Source organism: Neoarius graeffei, chromosome 28 (assembly GCF_027579695.1).
Source record: "Neoarius graeffei isolate fNeoGra1 chromosome 28, fNeoGra1.pri, whole genome shotgun sequence".
Taxonomy (NCBI): domain Eukaryota; kingdom Metazoa; phylum Chordata; class Actinopteri; order Siluriformes; family Ariidae; genus Neoarius; species Neoarius graeffei.
The window spans coordinates 19,511,967-19,533,291 of record NC_083596.1 but is presented as its reverse complement, the minus strand read 5'-3'; the positions used below and the strand labels follow the sequence as shown (position 1 = coordinate 19,533,291).

General features: G+C 41.3%; 1 protein-coding gene across 5 annotated transcripts in view; it reads left to right on the top strand.

Moving 5' to 3' along the window:
• The window catches only part of camkk1a (calcium/calmodulin-dependent protein kinase kinase 1, alpha a), a 314,395-nt gene that overhangs the window by 211,966 nt on the left and 81,104 nt on the right, over positions 1 to 21,325 (top strand). For all 5 annotated transcript variants that reach the window (XM_060912105.1, XM_060912109.1, XM_060912106.1 and 2 more), the window contains 2 exons: positions 3,979 to 4,000; positions 13,438 to 13,526. In XM_060912105.1, the coding sequence (XP_060768088.1) occupies positions 3,979 to 4,000; positions 13,438 to 13,526 (111 nt within the window). The remainder of the gene's footprint in view (positions 1 to 3,978; positions 4,001 to 13,437; positions 13,527 to 21,325) is intronic.

Here is a 21,325-nt window from a genome sequence, read left to right as displayed (position 1 = left end):
CGCCGTTTTTCAGCAGTCGCGTCACATGAACAACGCCAGCGAATCAGGAAGGTGGATGTCACAGTGACGTTGTCCAGTGACGACGCCAGCTAGAGCTCAGCACAGCGTATCCGCGTATCTCAATGTTTACACAGCACCGGACCAGACACGATCTGGATTGAATACGTGGGCCCTGGTGGATTCCCGTTTCCCGGCGTTTCCAGGCGTTTTAATGTAAATGGACAGTGCATCCGCGAAGAAAATGAGACAGATACGGTCTAATGTAAACTTGGCCTAATTATTCCGCAACTTTCCCAGTCTTTTGTTGTCCCTGTCCCACCTTTTTTGGAACGTGTTGCATGGATCAAATTCAAAATGAGTGTATATTTACAAAAAAAAAAATCAAGTTTTTCAGTTTGAACATTAAATATTGTGTCCTTGTACACTACCGTTCAAAAGTTTGGGGTCACTTTGAAATGTCCTTATTTTTGAAAGAAAAGCACTGTTCTTTTCAATGAAGATCACTTTAAACTAATCGGAAATCCACTCTATACATTGCTAATGTGGTAAATGACTATTCTAGCTGCAAATGTGTGGTTTTTGGTGCAATATCTCCATAGGTGTATAGAGGCCCATTTCCAGCAACTCTCACTCCAGTGTTCTAATGGTACAATGTGTTTGCTCATTGCCTCAGAAGGCTAATGGATGATTAGAAAACCCTTGTACAATCATGTTAGCACAGCTGAAAACAGTTGAGCTCTTTAGAGAAGCTATAAAACTGACCTTCCTTTGAGCAGATTGAGTTTCTGGAGCATCACATTTGTGGGGTCGATTAAATGCTCAAAATGGCCAGAAAAATGTCTCGACTATATTTTCTATTCATTTTACAACTTATGGTGGTAAATAAAAGTGTGACTTTTCATGGAAAACACAAAATTGTCTGGGTGACCCCAAACTTTTGAACGGTAGTGTATTATATTAAATTCATCATATGCCAAAAAGAATTTGCAAATCACTGCATTCTGTTTGTTTGTTTTACACAGTGTCCCAACTTTTTGGGAATTGGGGTTGTACAACAGCAGTGGGGGTTTTTTGTTTTGTTTTTTTAAATTCTTTACCATTTATTGTTAGAAAGCATGGACAGCATGGCTAAATTCTATAGAAATGAAGCCATGTTGTCAAATTTGGAGCCAGTCTGTGCGGTAGAGACGAGAGCCGAAATCAGAGGCCTCTACTCCTTTGGTAGGCCCGCCCCCTTTTCCCAAGATACAGTGGTAGAAATGATCAGATAAACATGGGCATGTTGTTAAATTCTTTTTATTACATCTATCCAGGGAACTTAAATAGTTTCAGCTGGAGATATTTCATTAATTTGGGTCTCCAGAACTACATTTATTACATGAACGAGAGATTCACTGGCATTGATATGATTTGATGTTAACCATTCATTGCTGGTGAGGTAATAACCCATTACACATGACGATATCAAGCGCACTGTAAACTAACCTACTTATAAAATCCCTCCTAATGTTATTGGTAGTGTACGTGTTCACTGACGAACAAATTTCAGTGGCTGGCTGGATGTTGTTAATACTGAAATAATATACGGCTAGGTAGCTAGCCTTTTCCTATTAAACCTCTTGATATTTCAAACATTTTAATAGAATTGGCTAACAGTTTGGATTTGTACATGTGTCCAGAATAGTTCAAATAAGTAGGCATATGTAATGAACAGACAGGGCGCGATGCAGGTGCTACAGCCCGTCTCTTCCAGCCAAGCCTGTCAATCACTTCACTCCCACGCCTTCAAAAACTAATTTCTGAGGAAATTTCTCATCTCATTATCTGTAGCCGCTTTATCCTGTTCTACAGGGTCGCGGGCAAGCTGGAGCCTATCCCAGCTGACTACGGGCGAAAGGCGGGGTACACCCTGGACAAGTCGGCAGGTCATCACAGGGCTGACACATAGACACAGACAACCATTCACACTCACATTCACACCTACGGTCAATTTAGAGTCACCAGTTAACCTAACCTGCATGTCTTTGGACTGTGGGGGAAACCGGAGCACCCGGAGGAAACCCACGCAGACACGGGGAGAACATGCAAACTCCGCACAGAAAGGCCCTCGCCGGCCACGGGGCTCGAACCCAGACCTTCTTGCTGTGAGGCGACAGCGCTAACCACTACACCACCGTGCCGCCCACTGAGGAAAAAAAAAAAAAGTCCAGATATCAGCATAGGGGAAAACTGTTCGAATTAGACACTGTAGATGGAAAGACGGTTCAGGTGAGAAAAGTGACATAGAAAATAGGCTATTTTGTCATTGAAACACATGGTGATGGGCAGGGCTACACATTATACTGCAACGAGCCAGTAGGGGTGCTAGACCCATGGTGGCTTCACTTTTTATCCCTCACTGGCCAAAAGGCCTGAACGGCGGCGATGTCCGTCCGTCTGTCCTTCCATCCCAAGAAAGGGTGCTCGCCTTCTGAAATCAACTCCTCTCACAATCTTTGGAGGAATTTTACCAAACTTGGTAAAAGGTGTTGTTGTACATCGATAGTACGCATGTTGTAATTTTGTTAAATTCGGTCACATTTTACCAGAGTTACAGCCCTTGATTATCAATATTATTATCCACCGCTGGCTGAAAGTCCTGAAGGGAGATTGTCATAGCGATTTCCGTCCGTCCGTCCCTGAAAGAGTACTCACCTTCTGAAATCAGCTCCTCTCACAATTTTTGGAGGAATTTCACGAAACTTGACAGGATTCTTTGTTGTATGTCATTAATACGCATATTGCAATTTCGTTCAGTTCAGTTGCATTTTACCAGAGTTACAGCCCTTGATTACCAGACTTGTACTTTGACAATTTCATGAGGGTGTATTAAGCACTTGTAGCATAGATTATAATTGCCAGCGGGGGATATTGTGCTCTCAGAGCACTCTTGTTAGAGATGATGCGCTGTCCATGTTTTCTACAGTTGATGCTCCTTACTTTTGACTACTTTCTGTATTTATTTGATTGGAAGTAACTTTTAATCAAAGCAACTAATAAGTAAAACACAATACAAGCTGAGCAGTAGAGGGTTAAGGGTCTTGCTTTCGGTTCTAAGCGTGACTCTGGAAGATCTAGAGATTTAGGGTGTATTCAGACCAGGATAGTTCGATAGTTCACTTGCTTTGGTCCGAACCAAATGTTTTTTTTATTTTTTCATTTTGGTGCGGTTCGCTTTCACACTGTACATTTTAGTAAGTGGACCAAAATCTGTCAACAAAGCCACGCCTCAATTATATTTTGACCCCAGAATAGTATCCAGGTCATCGTAATAGATGAATTTCTTTTTTGCGTCGCTAGTACCGCCACTTTTTGAAAGAATGTCCCTGATTTTAATGTAGGTCTGACTGAGTTTCTTCACTTTTAGCCGACATTGTTCTGGGGAGCGCGTGAACCCCTTCTCCTTCATTTTCTCACTGAATACAGCAAACACGTCGGCATTTTTGTGTGTTCTCTCCAAAAGCTCAGACATGTGGACATCTGCCCATATATCCACAAGGGTGCGCGTTTCTTCCTCGGCCCACGTTTGCCGGTCCGCACCAGGGTTCCTTTGGTCCGGACCGAGTCCGACCTTGCAGCTCGGTCTCGGTCCGCTTGTTTGGTCCGGACCAGAGTTCGGTGGTTTGTATTCAGACCAACCCAAAAGGTCCGGACCAAGGGAAATTTGGTTCGTTTGGTCGTTTGGTCCGGACCAAACAACGTAGGTGTGAATACGCCCTTAAACTCCAATGTCTTAAGTTACTAGGACATAACCATAAAAGTTTCATGAATATCAACAAATCCACATATCTCACTCTTGTATATACAGACACAGAACAAACCAGTGAACTACCAAGACCAAGAGAAATAAGGAAAATGTACAATATATGGGGTTTAACAATTTGTTTAGCTGATTCTCTCTCTCTCTCTCTCTCTCTCTCTCTCTCTCTTTCTCTGCAGTGTTTGAGCTAATGCAGAAAGGGTGAGTACTCTGTGCCTCCTCTCCTCTCTAGTAATTGAAGTCTTGGCGTGTTTCTCTTTCAATCACTCCATCCCTCCATTTGTGTCTGTCCTCTCTGCCATATTTTGTCATTGCGTCATTACTCAGCTCAGTCGTTCTGCCTCTATTTTCCTTTCTGCTTCCCGAGACACACATTTTTATTTGATTGTTCTTGGCATTGACTATCTTTCCAACCTTTCCAACACATTTTGTCTATGTGGATCTGGAGTGATTGACACTTGACAGCTCTTTTGAAATCTCTGATATTGACTGACAGTCTTGGAAGCTCCACCCATTCATGTCAAATGAGTAATTTTTTTTCCAGATGGTCTCATCTGAACTTGAGTTTCTGGCTTGAAAGATACAAAAGTGATGGTGTTGAATGTTTGACTTGGTGAACTTGAGACAGATAAGTATTCAACATCAGTTAATTATCCCCCCGCCCAAACAAAATTTGGTGGGGGATATAGAAACGGCGTCCGTCCAGTCATGTTTTCATTTCCGGGCCATATCTTTAAAACTACTGAAGATATCTTCCTGAAACTTTGTATGTGGCCTGGTGCCGTTTGCCATTTTGGATTTTTGGAAAAAAAGTATTTTTCAAATTTTTACATAAAAAAATAGATTTTGACTTAGTTTCTCAGAGCAATGTTCGTTTCCAGAGCATATATCCAAAATTATTCATGATACGGATTTGAAACTTGGTATACATGTTAACAAGGTGATGTAGATGTACCTTAGGTTAGTCTTAGGGGTAGGTTTTTGTTTCTGGAGCAGAACTTGAAAACTATGAGTGGTATGGTCTTGAAAGTTGGTAGATGTGTTGATTAAGTAATGTATATGTGCTTTTTGATACTAAGAAATATGAGAATTTTTAGCTCACCTGGACCAAAGGTCTGGTGGGTTTATGCCATGGGCTGCTGAGGTCAGTGTAAAGAGGTAGGATTGGTTTCCTGCAGCAGAACTTGAAAAATGTGACGCATAATATCTTGAAACTTGGTATATAGTTGGTATTATATAGGGTGGGGGATATAGATGAGACTGTCTTCTTGTTATATTTATTAAGGATGCCACAGAAAACCTTGTATGGAAAATAGGCAAAGGGTTTTGGTGTTTGTTTGTTTTGTTTTTTCTTAAGGAGAAAAAAAATGCTGATTGAAAAAAGCTTAAATCCATGGAAGTCAAGAAAGGCCATATGTTTATTTAGTTACGTAGATGGTTGTTTAGTTATTTGTGATCTCAAGATAACAAAAGTTGTTTTGTTAAGATAAGTTATTTTCTCAAGAGAACAGCATGTTTTTCTGATGATCTCATGATATTGAAAGTTGTTTTCTTGAGATCACAACTTTTATTTTTCTCATGGTCTCCTGATAACGAAAGTTGTTAAAAATTAATTCTCATACATCGTCTTATTTCTATCATGCATTGAAAGACATTATTAGGCAGAAATACTGTACACCAGGGAGCACTTTAACAGAAAGTAGCTGGGACAGTCGTAGAGTTACTGTCTTACAGCCCTGGTGATCAGTGTTGCCAGATTGGGATTTTTCCCACCCAGTTGAGCGGTTTCAAGTGCATTTTGGTGGGTTTTGAACATATTTTGGGCTGGAAAACGTCAGCAGTATCAGATACTGCTGACGTTTTCCAGCCCAAAATATGTTCAAAACCCACCAAAATGCACTTGAAACCGCTCAACTGGGCGGGAAAAATCCCAATCTGGCAACACTGCTGGTGATGTGGGTTCAGTCCTGAGCTTGGGTGATTGTGGTGTTCAACTATGTTTTTCCCAAATTTCTCCTTTGGTATCAATAATGTACAACCCCAATTACCAAAAAGTTGGGACAAAGTACAAATTGTAAATAAAAACGGAATGCAATAATTTACAAGTCTCAAAAACTGATATTGTATTCACAATAGAACATAGACAACATATCATATGTCAAAAGTGAGACATTTTGAAATTTCATGCCAAATATTAGCCGATTTGAAATTTCATGACAGCAACACATCTCAAAAAAGTTGGGACAGGGGCAATAAGAGGCTGGAAAAGTTAAAGGTACAAAAAAGGAACAGCTGGAGGACCAAATTGCAACGCATTAGGTCAATTGGCAATAGGTCATTAACATGACTGGGTATAAAAAGAGCATCTTGGAGTGGCAGCGTCTCTCAGAAGTAAAGCTGGGAAGAGGATCACCAATCCCCCTAATTCTGCGCCGACAAATAGTGGAGCAATATCAGAAAGGAGTTCGACAGTGTAAAATTGCAAAGAGTTTGAACATATCATCATCTACAGTGCATAATATCATCAAAAGATTCAGAGAATCTGGAAGAATCTCTGTGCGTAAGGGTCAAGGCCGGAAAACCATACTGGGTGCCCATGATCTTCGGGCCCTTAGACAGCACTGCATCACATACAGGCATGCTTCTGTATTGGAAATCACAAAATGGGCTCAGGAATATTTCCAGAGAACATTATCTGTGAACACAATTCACCGTGCCATCCGCCGTTGCCAGCTGAAACTCTATAGTTCAAAGAAGAAGCCGTATCTAAACACGATCCAGAAGCACAGACGTCTTCTCTGGGCCAAGGCTCATTTAAAATGGACTGTGGCAAAGTGGAAAACTGTTCTGTGGTCAGACGAATCAAAATTTGAAGTTCTTTATGGAAATCAGGGACGCCGTGTCATTCGGACTAAAGAGGAGAAGGACGACCCAAGTTGTTATCAGTGCTCAGTTCAGAAGCCTGCATCTCTGATGGTATGGGGTTGCATTAGTGCGTGTGGCATGGGCAGCTTACACGTCTGGAAAGACACCATCAATGCTGAAAGGTATATCCAGGTTCTAGAGCAACATATGCTCCCATCCAGATGACGTCTCTTTCAGGGAAGACCTTGCATTTTCCAACATGACAATGCCAAACCACATACTGCATCAATTACAGCATCATGGCTGCGTAGAAGAAGGGTCCGGGTACTGAACTGGCCAGCCTGCAGTCCAGATCTTTCACCCATAGAAAACATTTGGTGCATCATAAAACGGAAGATACGACAAAAAAGACCTAAGACAGTTGAGCAACTAGAATCCTACATTAGACAAGAATGGGTTAACATTCCTATCCCTAAACTTGAGCAACTTGTCTCCTCAGTCCCCAGACGTTTACAGACTGTTGTAAAGAGAAGAGGGGATGTCTCACAGTGGTAAACATGGCCTTGTCCCAACTTTTTTGAGATGTGGTGTTGTCATGAAATTTAAAATCACCTAATTTTTCTCTTTAAATGATACATTTTCTTAGTTTAAACATTTGATATGTCATCTATGTTCTATTCTAAATAAAATATGGAATTTTGAAACTTCCACATCATTGCATTCCGTTTTTATTTACAATTTGTACTTTGTCCCAACTTTTTTGGAATCAGGGTTGTACATGTATTCATTTACCTAACTCACTAAGTATCCTTGGAGACATCCCGATTCCTCAAATTCACTGGCAGTGAAACTGCGCACTTGTTCAGAATCACTGTCATATTCACTAGTGTTGTAGTACTTGAGATCGATCTTGGTCTTGAGACCGCTTTTTGAAGGTCTTGGTCTTGTCCCGGAGTTGACTGCAATTGATTCGGGATTTTATTTTAAGACTGGTCAAGACCACAACTGTGGAGATATCACTAAATTGCCTGTGCATTGTCTGATTTATTTGTTAACATCATTACTGTGAGTGGAGGTAAAACTTCCTGCTTCACCTCCAACCAATAACATGACTCATTGCTGATCTGAAATTTTTGTTCCTGTTAATGGCTGTCACCCCTCCCCACCCTCCTTCATATGCACTGATCTGGTCCTGGTCTTGACTCGGTATTGCCCTGCCTTGGTCTTGGTCTTCTCTTGGCCTCAAACCCATCAAAGTCTTGGTCTTCTCTTGGCCTCAACCCACTAAGTCTTGGTCTCGACTTGGCCTCAAACCCATCAAGGTCTCGACTTGGCCTCAAACCCATCAAGGTCTCGACTTGGCCTCAAACCCATCAAGGTCTCGACTTGGCCTCAAACCCATCAAGGTCTCGACTTGGCCTCAAACCCCTCAAGGTCTTGGTCTTGAGGTCTTAAACTGGTCTCGATACACCTTGGTCTAAATGCCCAGTAATGCATTTCGACATATGAGGAAATTATGTTGTGATCTCGAATAAACAACTTTTGTTATCTTGAGAAAATAATTTTTTTTAAAAAATGCATGGACTTGTGTACAAATACTTTCCAAACAAATTTATGGTCATAATAATTAGAAAGTGAGTAAAATGACGTTTGCTCTCCTACACCAGACAGTGTAATCAAGCATACTGCAGTCGAAACTGGCAAGCACATGTACTACATAATCAGGGTTTTATTCAGGTAACCACCAGGCGTTTGGGGTTGACGGAGTTATGTATATTTTCTGTGACCCTAAATTCGACTGAGTTTGGCTTTGATCTTTGATGCATCACATCTCCATTGTGCATGTGACTCTGACATACCAGAAATCCACTAAACTACAAAATCACTTGTGATAAAATTTTCAAGTAGATCAATCCAGAAAGCGTCACAACACAACCTTATTTCAGCAAAACTCTGTCTCTTGGGTGTCACATGGGTGTTGTGTCAATCTGACATCAAAATGGCCTGGCGCAAATTGAAATAAGCTTTGATAAATATTGATGTAGCTTTATGTCATTTGTAATGAAGTGCTTATGCAGGTGTCATGTAGCCCTGTAAACACTACTCTTAAGTGCGTGATTGAAAGCTTAACCATTTTAAAGCCATTTAAATGTCGTCCCTTTTTTGCAATGTGAAATATCACTGCACTTTTATCCAAGTTGCAGCTTTAAAGGGCAAGCGGTATCCCAGTTTGCCATACAAGTCTATTCTTTTTCAAATATGACATTTTGTTATAATTGAAAGCCACATTTACCAGCATAATCGGTTACACTGTACTGGAAAGGGAAAGTGTATTATTCGATCTTGCTCACCTTTGTGCATGTCTCTTCCACAAAATGGCCCAGATTAGGTGGTGGTTGTTTTTTTTTTTTTTTAATAATTACAAAATTGACCACAACTAGCTGAATTAGTTTGTCCTTTATGCAGCACGAGGCTGTAGTACAAGTATTATAAGTATGACTTGTTCTTTCCTAGTCATATTCCTGTTAAAGAAATATATATTTAGGCCCACTTTACACGGGGACGGTCTGAAACAAAAACGCAAAAGTCCGTTTTCATTCTCACTTTTTTCCGCGTCTACACAACCGTTTTCAAGGAGGAAATCTGCGTCTATACGGTGATGCATAAATGTGTGGAATTCAATGGGATGTGCATGCCAGGCGGCTAGGTGGTGCTGTGAAAGACCTCCGCTATGTCTGCACGCATGCGCAACGTCTTCCGTCTTGTCTGATCTGCACATCTGCGCCGCGAAAACTTTGACTACTCTGGCTATGGTAAGTAAGAAAGTAAGTAAAAAAGTAAGAGCATACTATACCCGCCTCTGTTCATTAACGGTATATGTGCAGATTCGGTATAGATGTTCGAAGGACTCCTGGACGTTTATTAAAGCTGCCAGAGCAGCTTGAAGGTCCGTTGGATCGATGTAATCAGACATGCTCTTACTTTTTTACTTACTTTCTTACTTCCCGGGCTGGCATGTACAGTATATGACATATGTATGACGTAAACGCGTACCCGACGTGAGCAGATCCGAGCAGAGTTTCGCGTATTGGGTAGTTTAGACGGATATGCAACGGGGGCTGTTTTTAACTTTGGAAGGCGTTTTCAATTTTTTCCGTTTTTCAGCCTCGGAAACGCCGTCCCCGTGTAGACGAAAGGCACTTCCGATAAAATATTTAGTCGTTTTTACCCGACAACGTCCTCGTGTAAACGGGCCCTTAATGACATACAATTGAGGACATAGACGTACCCTCTCTAATGGGTTGACTGAGTAGAACTCATACACGTGCAAAGCAAATTAAGTTAATAAATTACAGGGGCGTAGCTAGGATTTTTCAAAGGGGGGGGGTCACACACTGACTGGCAGCCTGAGTACATACCCACAGGTTTGTAAATGAAAATTACATTGAATACATTTAAGAAAATAACGCGGTCTTTGCATCATTCTTTCATCTCACGTTGCGAGCTGTTGAGATGTCGGACAATGATTAGGCCAAATCAGCTTTATCCGTCAGTGTATGGATAGCGGCTCGACATATTACCCTAGTCAACCAATGCAGATCTCTCTATTCTTGTTGTCTTACTGCTCATCGGCCAAAATGTTTCTAAGTAAAAGGAGTCATGGATGCCGAATGGCAAAGATGTCAACGATTTTGTCAATGTCAATCACTCTGCCATAGTGTATGTTCATCATCGCCAGTCCCGACTATGAAAAATATGTAACAAAAATAATTACTATTGCTAGTTTTAGGTAGCTTAGAAACCGGGTCTTTCATTATTCCTGTTTCTTCCACATTTTCTTGATGTTGTGTTCTAGAAACGGCACGCTAAAACGTAGCTTCGAAGCCACAAAATGCAACTTTGATGGAAAAAAATTTCATCTCATCTCATTATCTCTAGCCGCTTTATCCTGTTCTACAGGGTCGCAGGCAAGCTGGAGCCTAACCCAGCTGACTACGGGCGAAAGGCGGGGTACACCCTGGACAAGTCGCCAGGTCATCACAGGGCTGACACATAGACACAGACAACCATTCACACCTACGGTCAATTTAGAGTCACCAGTTAACCTAACCTGCATGTCTTTGGACTGTGGGGGAAACCGGAGCACCCGGAGGAAACCCACGCGGACACGGGGAGAACATGCAAACTCCGCACAGAAAGGCCCTCGCCGGCCACGGGGCTCGAACCCGGACCTTCTTGCTGTGAGGCGACAGTGCTAACCACTACACCACCGTGCCACCCACATGGAAAAAAATATATAATAAATTGCTTACCTCTCTTCACATCGAAAGAAGGAGGAAAGTTTCGCTTGTTTTGACATGGCGAATTATTAACACGAGGAAATACCCGTAATTCGCAACTAAAAAGACTGCAGCTACACTGGCAGCTTGACCATGCTTTCTAGTGCGATCGTTTTGCGCTTGCGCAGAACTGGGTTTTTGCGCCAAAACCACAGGAAGTCCATACAAGGTTATAGAAACCCTAATGAGGCTGAGGTGACAATCTAGTTTAAAAAAAAAAAAAGATTAGAATATTTTCTAATATTCTTATGTGGCTATTGAAAAAAAAATATATGGTCCGACAAAGGGGGGGTCATGGGCACCCCAGGACTACACACACACACATCAGCTACGCCCCTGAATTACCGGTATGAATTTGAAATTGCATTTCCTGATGTACAGTGGTGCTTGAAAGTTTGTGAACCCTTTAGAATTTTTTATTTCTGCATAAATGTGACCTAAAACATCATCAGATTTTCACACAAGTCCTAAAACTAGATAAAGAGAACCCAGTTAAACAAATGAGACAAAAATATTATACTTGGTCATTTATTTATTGAGGAAAATGATCGAATATTACATATCTGTGAGTGGCAAAAGTATGTGAACCTCTAGGATTAGCAGTTAATTTGAAGGTGAAATTAGAGTCAGGTGTTTTCAATCAATGGGATGACAATCAGGTGTGAGTGGGCACCCTGTTTTATTTAAGGAACAGGGATCTATCAAAGTCTGATCTTCACAACACATGTTTGTGGAAGTGTATCATGGCACGAACAAAGGAGATTTCTGAGGACCTCAGAAAAAGTGTTGTTGATGCTCATCAGGTTGGAAAAGGTTACAAAACCACCTCTAAAGAGTTTGGACTCCACCAATCCAGAGTCAAACAGATTGTGCATAAATGGAGGAAATTCAAGATCATTGTTACCCTCCCCAGGAGTGGTCGACCAACAAAGATCACTCCAAGAGCAAGGCGTGTAATAGTCGGCAAGGTCACAAAGGACCCCAGGGTAACTTCTAAGCAACTGAAGGCCTCTCTCACATTGGCTAATGTGAGAGAGTTCATGAGTCCACCATCAGGAGAACACTGAACAACAATGGTGTGCATCGCAGGGGTGCAAGGAGAAAGCCACTGCTCTCCAAAAAGAACATTGTTGCTCGTCTGCAGTTTGCTAAAGATCACGTGGACAAGCCAGAAGGCTATTGGAAAAATGTTTTGTGGATGGATGAGCCCAAAATAGAACATTTTGGTTTAAATGAGAAGTGTTACGTTTGGAGAAAGGAAAACACTGCATTCCAGCATAAGAACCTTATCCCATCTGTGAAACATGGTGGTGGTAGTATCATGGTTTGGGCATGTTTTGCTGCATCTGGGCCAGGATGGCTTGCCATTATTGATGGAACAATAAATTCTGAATTATACCAGTGAATTCTAAAGGAAAATGTCAGGACATCTGTCCATGAACTGAATCTCAAGAGAAGGTGGGTCATGCAGCAAGACAACGACCCTAAGCACACAAGTCGTTCTACCAAAGAATGGTTAAAGAAGAATAAAGTTAATGTTTTGGAATGGCCAAGTCAAAGTTCTGACCTTAATCCAATCGAAATGTTGTGGAAAGACCTGAAGCGAGCAGTTCATGTGAGGAAACCCACCAACATCCCAGAGTTGAAGCTGTTCTGTACGGAGGAATGGGCTAAAATTCCTCCAAGCCGGTGTGCAGGACTGATCAACAGTTACCGGAAATGTTTAGTTGCAGTTATTGCTGCACAAGGGGGTCACACCAGATACTGAAAGCAAAGGTTCACATACTTTTGCCACTTACAGATCTATAATATTAGATCATTTTCCTCAATAAACAAATGATCAAGTATAATATTTTTGTCTCATTTGTTTAACTGGGTTCTCTTTATCTACTTTTAGGACTTGTGTGAAAATCTGATGATGTTTTAGGTCATATTTATGCAGAAATATAGAAAATTCTAAAGGGTTCACAAACTTTCAACCACCACTGTAGGCCAGAACACACTTATCAATCTTCTCGTAATTTAAAGGTGCAGTCTGGTAATTTTGAAGCTGTACAATAGTCATAACATTTTATAAGATGTGAAGATGTGATCTTGTTTTAAAATGTGAAAGATTATTTATTGTCCTATAATCAAGCTAGTTTCTTCATTTCAGTCTTCTGTTTATTTTTCTATTTCTGGCCCTGAAATTAGCCTCGCTTCCAGAACGATGCTAATCCGGAGTTAAAAGGCATGGAGGAGTGGAAGTGAGAGGCTTGTCTGTGCTTTTATTGCTATTGAGATTTGATTCACAGGCATCACAGGGGCCTAAAATTAAAAACCGCTCCTTTAAACCTCTCCATGTAATGAGACTCTTCAGACTTTAGACCTCTTGAACCCTCATTCACACAGTTCTCTCTATATGTTTCTCTTTTTTTTTTTCTTTCCCCCCAGCCCAGTGATGGAGGTGCCAACAGACAACCCTTTCACTGAGGAGCAGGCCCGTCGCTACTTCAGAGATATTGTCCTGGGCATCGAGTACTGTGAGTTATCAACTGGGAATTTCTGTGAGAGATGGACTAATCAAAAACCTTACACAGTGCACAGATCTGTCTGTAATAAGGAGCTCTGAGAATTTGCTGGAAGAGGAGGATCAGCATTTCATCTTGGGATTTCTTTTTGGAATTTTGCTTCCAATTAATTATAGCCTCATAACTCATGAATGCAGATTTTAAGTCTTGATGTGAAATGTTAGCCTGTTAAATGAAATGCAGTGTCCATCCCTGATGATAAGAATAGGTCCGTATTTTTATGACGGTATCTTGGTTAGCTTGCTTGATGACGTTAGAAAAACAAAGCTTTAAAAGTCACGAGCTCACTAGCCGACTAGCCTTTTCCATGGACGCTTTTAGGCTACATCCACACGACAACGGCAACGAGATGTTATTTAAAAATATATCGCGTCCAAATGGGCAACGATCAGTAAAATATCAGGTCCATATGGCAACGCAACGCTTGCTGAAAACGATGCAATACACATGGCACACCTCTAGGGGCGCTGTAAGACGGTCCCTTCGGAGACACCAGAACAATAGAAGTAGTAAGGACGCATGCGCATAAACTATTATGCGCGAGACTTCATATTAGCCACAAAGTCAGGAAAATCTGTTCGTAAAATTACATTATAATGACCAAATACAATGAAAAGTATTTTTCCAGTCTCACCTGTGAAAGGTAATCCCATGTGATCTCGTTTGGACGGCAAACCTGTTGGTACAGTTAAACGCAGCTAATCTTTATTCTCCGCTTTGACCTATCCAATATGGCGGCGAGGATGACGTATGATTCTACGCGGAAGGCGGCGTCTTTAATGGTCCGGAATAAATTGAATACTACACGTTGATGGATTAATTTGTTGTTTCTCACCTGTGAAAGGTAATCCCATGTGATCTCGTTTGGACGGTAAACCTGTTGGTACAGTTAAAGGCAGCGCATGAATCTTTATTCTCCGCTTTGACCTATCCAATATGGCGGCGAGGATGACGTATGATTCTACGCGGAATGCGGCGTCTTTAATGGTCCGGAATAAATTGAATGCTACACGTTGATGGATTAATTTGCTCCTCTACGCCCTTTTTGAGGATTGTATTGTCAGACTTAAACCAACATCTGAAGAGGTGAGATCGCTCCTTTTTTTTCCCTATTTTTGCTGGCGGGATTGACTCTGCCCTAAGGGCAGTCTCTCTCTCTCTCTCTCTCTCTCTCTCTCTCACTTTGCACCATTACACAATAAATATTCACAGTGAAAATATTTTGTAAGCGCGTTTCATGAACCAAGTTATAGGATTTGTTGACAACTCGCATCGCAATGAGAAGATCATTGGCACTACCGGTGTTAAGAATCAGACCATTTCATAAATGAATATTTTGCTGTAGAGCTGCAGTGTTTGTACAATTGCATGTTTTTGCTTCACTATTACTGTCACTATTCTGCTTCTTGCATTACTACTGTGAACTAACACTGAACATAATAATAATAATAATAATAATATCCAAGCTCGTGTTTCACTCTCACTAGTGCTCTGTAAGGCTTTTTCTTGGTGATATCCTGGTGATATTCGTTACACTTCTACCCGGCGTGAAGCACTCATAGTCATGTGGTTGTGACGTCATCGTAAACAAATCCGTTCTACTCATCCAGACGACTTCACAACGGCAACGTTGCCAGATCTTTCCACTCTGGAACCCGTTCTCAAAAAGATAGCGTTTTGGGCACCCAAAACGCCGGTGCCGTGTGGACGCCAGGCCTAAACGATAAGCAATTGTATCGGAGTCACCTGAATCCGTTGCCGTGTGGACAGGGCCTTAGTCAGTCTCCCTTATGTAAAGGTGAAGTCCTCTGGGCACTGTAACTCGAGACTCTTTTCCATGTTTGTTGTTTGGGTGTCATGGTACATCAAGGTGTCGATTTTAACTAACGAGGGAAGAGGTTGAGGAAACCTGAGATCTTCATTAACCCTTTGGTTTGTGGTACATATAGGATTAAGATCATGAATCACATACCTCCTCCTCCACGGATAGCCCACCAAGAAATGCTGTGTGTCGCTGATGTGAGAGTAGAAGTTATTTTCATACCTTGTTTGGTAAAAATCACAGGCAGAGAATCCACAGGCATGATTTTAGTATCAGTCACATATTTAAGGTAGTGCGAGTTCACTCTTCTCCCTTTCGGCCCACATAACAAAATCTAAATGGCTTCCCTGTGAGCTGACACAGCTTTGATCTCCTAGAGGCCGTAATGATATTTTAATTTTAATTTTTATTTTACCAAAGCTGAAAAAAAACTACTTAATATTGTATTGTAATTTTTTATCTATCTATCTATTGATTTGCTTGGTCAAGTTGGAAAAGTCAGTGCATTGAAAAGCAGGGCAATTGAAATGAGATGATAATCAATACTTGGGTATTAAGCATATGATTTCGATATATTATTTAATACTTAATACTACATTTTTAAATTATTTCACGAAATTAATTAATTCATTAACTCTTTCATGGGCGGCACGGTAGTGTAGTGGTTAGCACTGTCGCCTCACAGCAAGAAGGTCCGGGTTCGAGGTTAACTGGTGACTCTAAATTGACCGTAGGTGTGAATGTGAGTGTGAATGGTTGTCTGTGTCTATGTGTCAGCCCTGTGATGACCTGGCGACTTGTCCAGGGTGTACCCCGCCTTTCACCCGTAGTCAGCTGGGATAGGCTCCAGCTTGCCTGCGGCCCTGTAGAACAGGATAAAGCGGCTAGAGATAATGAGATGAGATGAGATTAACTCTTTCATCACTGCGTAACTTCATATACAAACTGCTATATGGGGAAGCCATGGCCTAATGATTAGAGGAGTTTTGGGACCAAAAGGTTGCCTGTTTGATTCCCTAGAATGGCTGAAGTGCCCTTGAGCAAGGCACCCTAACTGCTCCCCAGGCTGCACTGAGTATGTTGTATGTCGGTCTGGATAAGAGCGTCTGCTAAATTCCTGTCATGTAATGTACGTTGTATAACTTTTTGTAAGAAATACCATTAACACGAAGTAACTTTGTGATAAATTCAGTATAAACCAGTACACAATTTTAAAAGAAAATATACGTAGTGAACTAGAGTTGGAACGAAGAGGAATGACGGTGAGCAGTAGCAAAACAGAATACATGTGCATCAATGAGAACAGGGATGAGAGTGTAATGAAGATGCAGGGAGTAGACGTAAAGAAAGTTGGTGAATTCAAGTCCCTGGGGTCAACTGTGCGGGAAAATGGGGGCTGCGATAGTGAGGTGTGAAAGAGAGTGCAGGCAGGGTGGAGCAGTTGGAGAAGGATTTCGGGAGTCATTTGTGATAGGAAAGTCCCAGCAAAAGTGAAAGGTAAGATGTATAAGAAAGTAGTGAGGCCAGCTGTGATGTATGGATTGGAGGCCGTACCCTTAACGAAGAGACAGGAGGCAAAGTTGGAGGTGGCGGAGTTGAGGATGTTAAGGCTTGCGATGGGAGTGACGAGATTGGACAGGATAAGGACCGAGCACATCAGAGGGACAGCACATGTGGAGAGCTTGGGAATTAAGCTATGGGTTGTTTTACAATCAGGGTACGCAAGCTAAAAATCACATTAAACACTTATTATCTTCAATATCAAAAGGCTTGACTAAATAAACTTGGTTGTTTATTGTAGCCCTGTGATCGCTCTATTTACCATGCAAAAAAAAATTTGGTGATAACGTTATTTTTGGTGAATGTATGGCAATATATGTCATATTTAGCAAAATTACTTGTGTCATTTAGAAAAAGTGCTTTTTTGACCACAGGTAGCTCCAAAAGGGATGCACTTAAATCATTCTTTATACCATAAAACACGTATTTGGTTCCATATCATTGGAAACATAGTTAAGTTTTAATGTTGAATGCCAGTAAGTTTTCAGACTATTTTGATCAAATTAGTATGCAATTGTGTCAAAAAAATGTCCTCTCCGAGACAGCTAATTTTCAATATAAAATAACATATCTAAAATGATTATTTTCATCCTAAAATGTGGTCAAGATATCGGGACATAAATATTAGAGACAACTAACACAAAGCTTACAGCCGTATATTTAAAAGCACTATGGAAGTAGTGGATTCTGAATTGTCAAAAAAAAATGTCCTCACCGAGAATCACTTCATTTGTTTCTCCCAGCCCTACACTGCACCCTGAAACGACCCATATCCGATTTTTTTGCCCATATGCGACCTGTATCCGATTTGTTATTGACAATCTGAACGACACAGATCCGATTTTTTTTCACATGCGACCCAGGCCGCTTGGATATGTGGTCCTAATTCCGATGCATATCCGTTATTTTCACATGCGACTGCAGTCTGACCGGACAGGTCGCATTCATGCGACCTACACGCCATCAACAAGAGACAAACGTCACTGTTCTGCGTTGGCTAATCCCGCCTCTTTGGTGGAAACTTGAAGAGTGCGCTTTTTTTTTGTTTACGTATTATATAGATGTGCTTATTACGTGTCAATTTGCGCATGCGGGACACTTTTGGGTCGTTTTCCGTTCATATTGGAGATCGCATACAAGTCTCATATAATTGGTAATGTGAACGGCCTAACAAAATAAATCGGATTTCACAACAAATCGGATATGGGTCGTTTCAGGTTGCAGCCTGAACGTAGTGTTTATCTTCTTTATCTTATAGCAGATTACACAAAACTACCATACACATTGTCAAAAAATTACCTGAAATCTGTTCTTTAACTTGTCCTTCACTTAAAAACTGGTACAAGAACCAGTTTGAATCAATTTGAATTTTGGACCCCTGTGACACAAACTTTGTGCCCTGATTGTAAAACAACCCCTAAGAGAGATGAGACTGAGATGGTACGGGCACATCCTGAGAAGAGATGCAGAGCATGTGGGAAGGAGAATGTTGAGGATGGAGCTGCCAGGGAAACGAAAATGAGGAAGGCCAAAGAGGAGATACATGCACGTGGTGAGAGAGGACTTGAAAGTAGCAGGTGTGGTAGAGAAGGATGCGGAAGACAGGGAGCAATGGAAACGAAAGATCCGCTGTGGCGACCCCTAATCGGGAGCAGCCAAAAGAAGAAGATACGTAGTGAACTAGAGTGTGTGCCATAGTATGGAGCACTTATGATAATAAATTGAACACAGGTAAATTCGTGTTTTATCCACCAAAAGAAAGATGCGTAACCCTAATTAACATAAAATAACATTGTGCCTATCAAAATGACATTTTAGGAAATCCCACGGAATCCGACTTTTCAACCAATCGGTATATAAAATACACAGGGGTTTCCCTACTACAATGAGACTAGAATAGCAGTCTGCCGTGATAATGGTGACCAATACATGAGACCGTTTTTGCAGTCTGTAGTGTTGAAAGATTCCATATTTTTTGGACCAGTATAGTGTTTTGCAGTGGTGAAAGTGTTAATTCTTTCAAGTAAAATGATGAATAACATGACTCAGAGTAACATATTTATATTTAAGACAAGTTTAGACACTTTACAAACAGACAGTAAACCATCTATAGACTCTTAACAAGCTGTCAGAAGACTGTCATGAAGCCAGCATGACTCAACAGGAGGAGGAAACAGTTTATGATAGGCATGTAACAATTCATCCAATTCACATTTGCATTCGGTTCATGATACTAGGTTAATGAATTGATTTTCCCATGAAATATTTGAAGAAAAATCTAATTTTATTACCAAAAAATTGCAGCATCAATTCATCCGTCCATTTCCTACTGCTTGTCTGGGTTGTGGGGGTAGCAGCCCAGAACAGCCTAGACTTCCCTCTCCCCGGCCACCTCCACCAGCTCTTCCGCAGGAATACCGAAGCATTCTCAGGCCAGCCGAGAGATGTAATCTCTCCAGCGTGTCCTGGGTCTGCCCCGGGGTCTCCTCCCAGTGGGGCATGCCCAGAGAGCCTCCCTTGGGAGACGTCCAGGGGGCATCCTAACAAGGTGCCCAAACCACCTCAGCTGACTCCTTTCAATGTGGAGGAGCAGCGTTTCACTCTGAGCCTCTTCCGAATTACGGAGCTTCTCACCCTGTCTCTAAGGGAGAGCCTAGCCACCCTGCGGAGAAAACTCATTTCGGCCGCTTGTATCCACAATCTCATTCTTTCGGTCACTACCCATAACTCGTAGCCATAGGTGAGGATGGGAACATAGATGGACCAGTAAATTGAGAGCTTTGCCTTTTGGCTCAGCTCTCTTCAAAACAGACCGGTTTACTGTCCGCAACACCACCGACACTGCCTCGATCCGTTTGTCTAACTCCCGCAATAAATTGCAACATTTATTTTTCTATTCTTTATCAACTTATACCAACTGGGAGGTCCGCATCATGAAATACCATGACCGAAGTCTTGAAAGTACTGAGCGAGGCCCTCTGGGCCGAGGTCAGTATTCAAGGCCGAGGTCACGGTATTTCACCATACGGACCGACCTTAAGCTGGTAAATAATATATTTATTTTTTTCTTTACCAAATTCTAACAGAAAACGAGAGTGCCCGAAAGGGGAAAACCGAGTCGAGCCGCCATTTTGAATCCTCATTCACGGCTGTAATGCAAATTGCTTCCTCCTCGGTATACAAGTGCACTTCCATGGCAGGAAAAAAAAACTACATTTTGCCGCCTGTGTAGTCCCCTATTTATACAAAATTGAGTCATTCAGGATTCAGCCATGTTTTTGCTCGGCGTTAGCAACAGTTACAGGTTTTTAGCTTTCTCCTGAAATGTTTTCTTTTATTTCTTCTTCCTCAGGGTAGTAAAACTCGCTTTCGCTGTGAACACTGTCGTTATCGCTATCCATGCTGTAAAATTAATGCTATTCTCCTGAGAAATGCTGGCAAAGATTTATAAGATTTTTGATAATCTTATAAGTCTTATAAAAAAAAAAAAGATAAATGTTGACAAAAAATGCTACTATGTTTGTTGTTGTGAACGAGCGAGTCGCCAGAGATCAATAACCGGGGTCCGTAACTGGGGTCCGTATCGTAGGATATGGACCCGCCCGCCAGCCAATCAGAGTGCAGGATTTGATGGAAACCGGACTGCGAAAAAAATAAAATAACTTGTTAACTAAAATATTCCTTTAATTAAAAATGAAAACGTTAATAACAAACAGGCCTTTTCTTAATAAACTTTTATGAACATTTGTACTACCTTCATTTGCTTCTCTTTTCTTTTGCTTACAGTAGTTTGTAAAAAGAGAGCTCTGATTTCTTTGTTTTTGGTGAATTGGCTGTTTCCCATTTTAGATCGTTTTGTGTTTTTGCAAAGGAAACTTTGGTTGGAACACCAACCAACTAAAGTGTGAAGCATGGGGGTGGTAGCATCATGTTCTGGGAGTCTTTTGCTGGAAAATAAAAAGACTGGTGCACTTCAAATACAAATCTACAATACTGTAATTGGATACCAAGGGTAGTGGTACAGGATGATTTCTTTTTTGTGTGAATTTTACCCAGATTTCAGCTGTAACTATCACTTTGATGTGATTATTGGTTTATGTAATGAAACCATCCACAGTGACTTGAGTTGTGAAGATTTGAATGTTGTAGTCTTGTTTTCAGCAGCTTGTTATAGCAGGTACATGATCAAGAATAAGGATTTGAGTGACACTGTTGCATTATCTGAGCCGATGTCCGTCTTTGCTTGGGTTTTTGGTAAATTGGCAGCACTGATTTGAAATGATTTTACTGATGTTTCTATGACGTGTTTATACTTGACGGAAACTGATGCTGGAAGTTGCTGCAGGGTTTCTCCAGTGTGCAGGGGCTC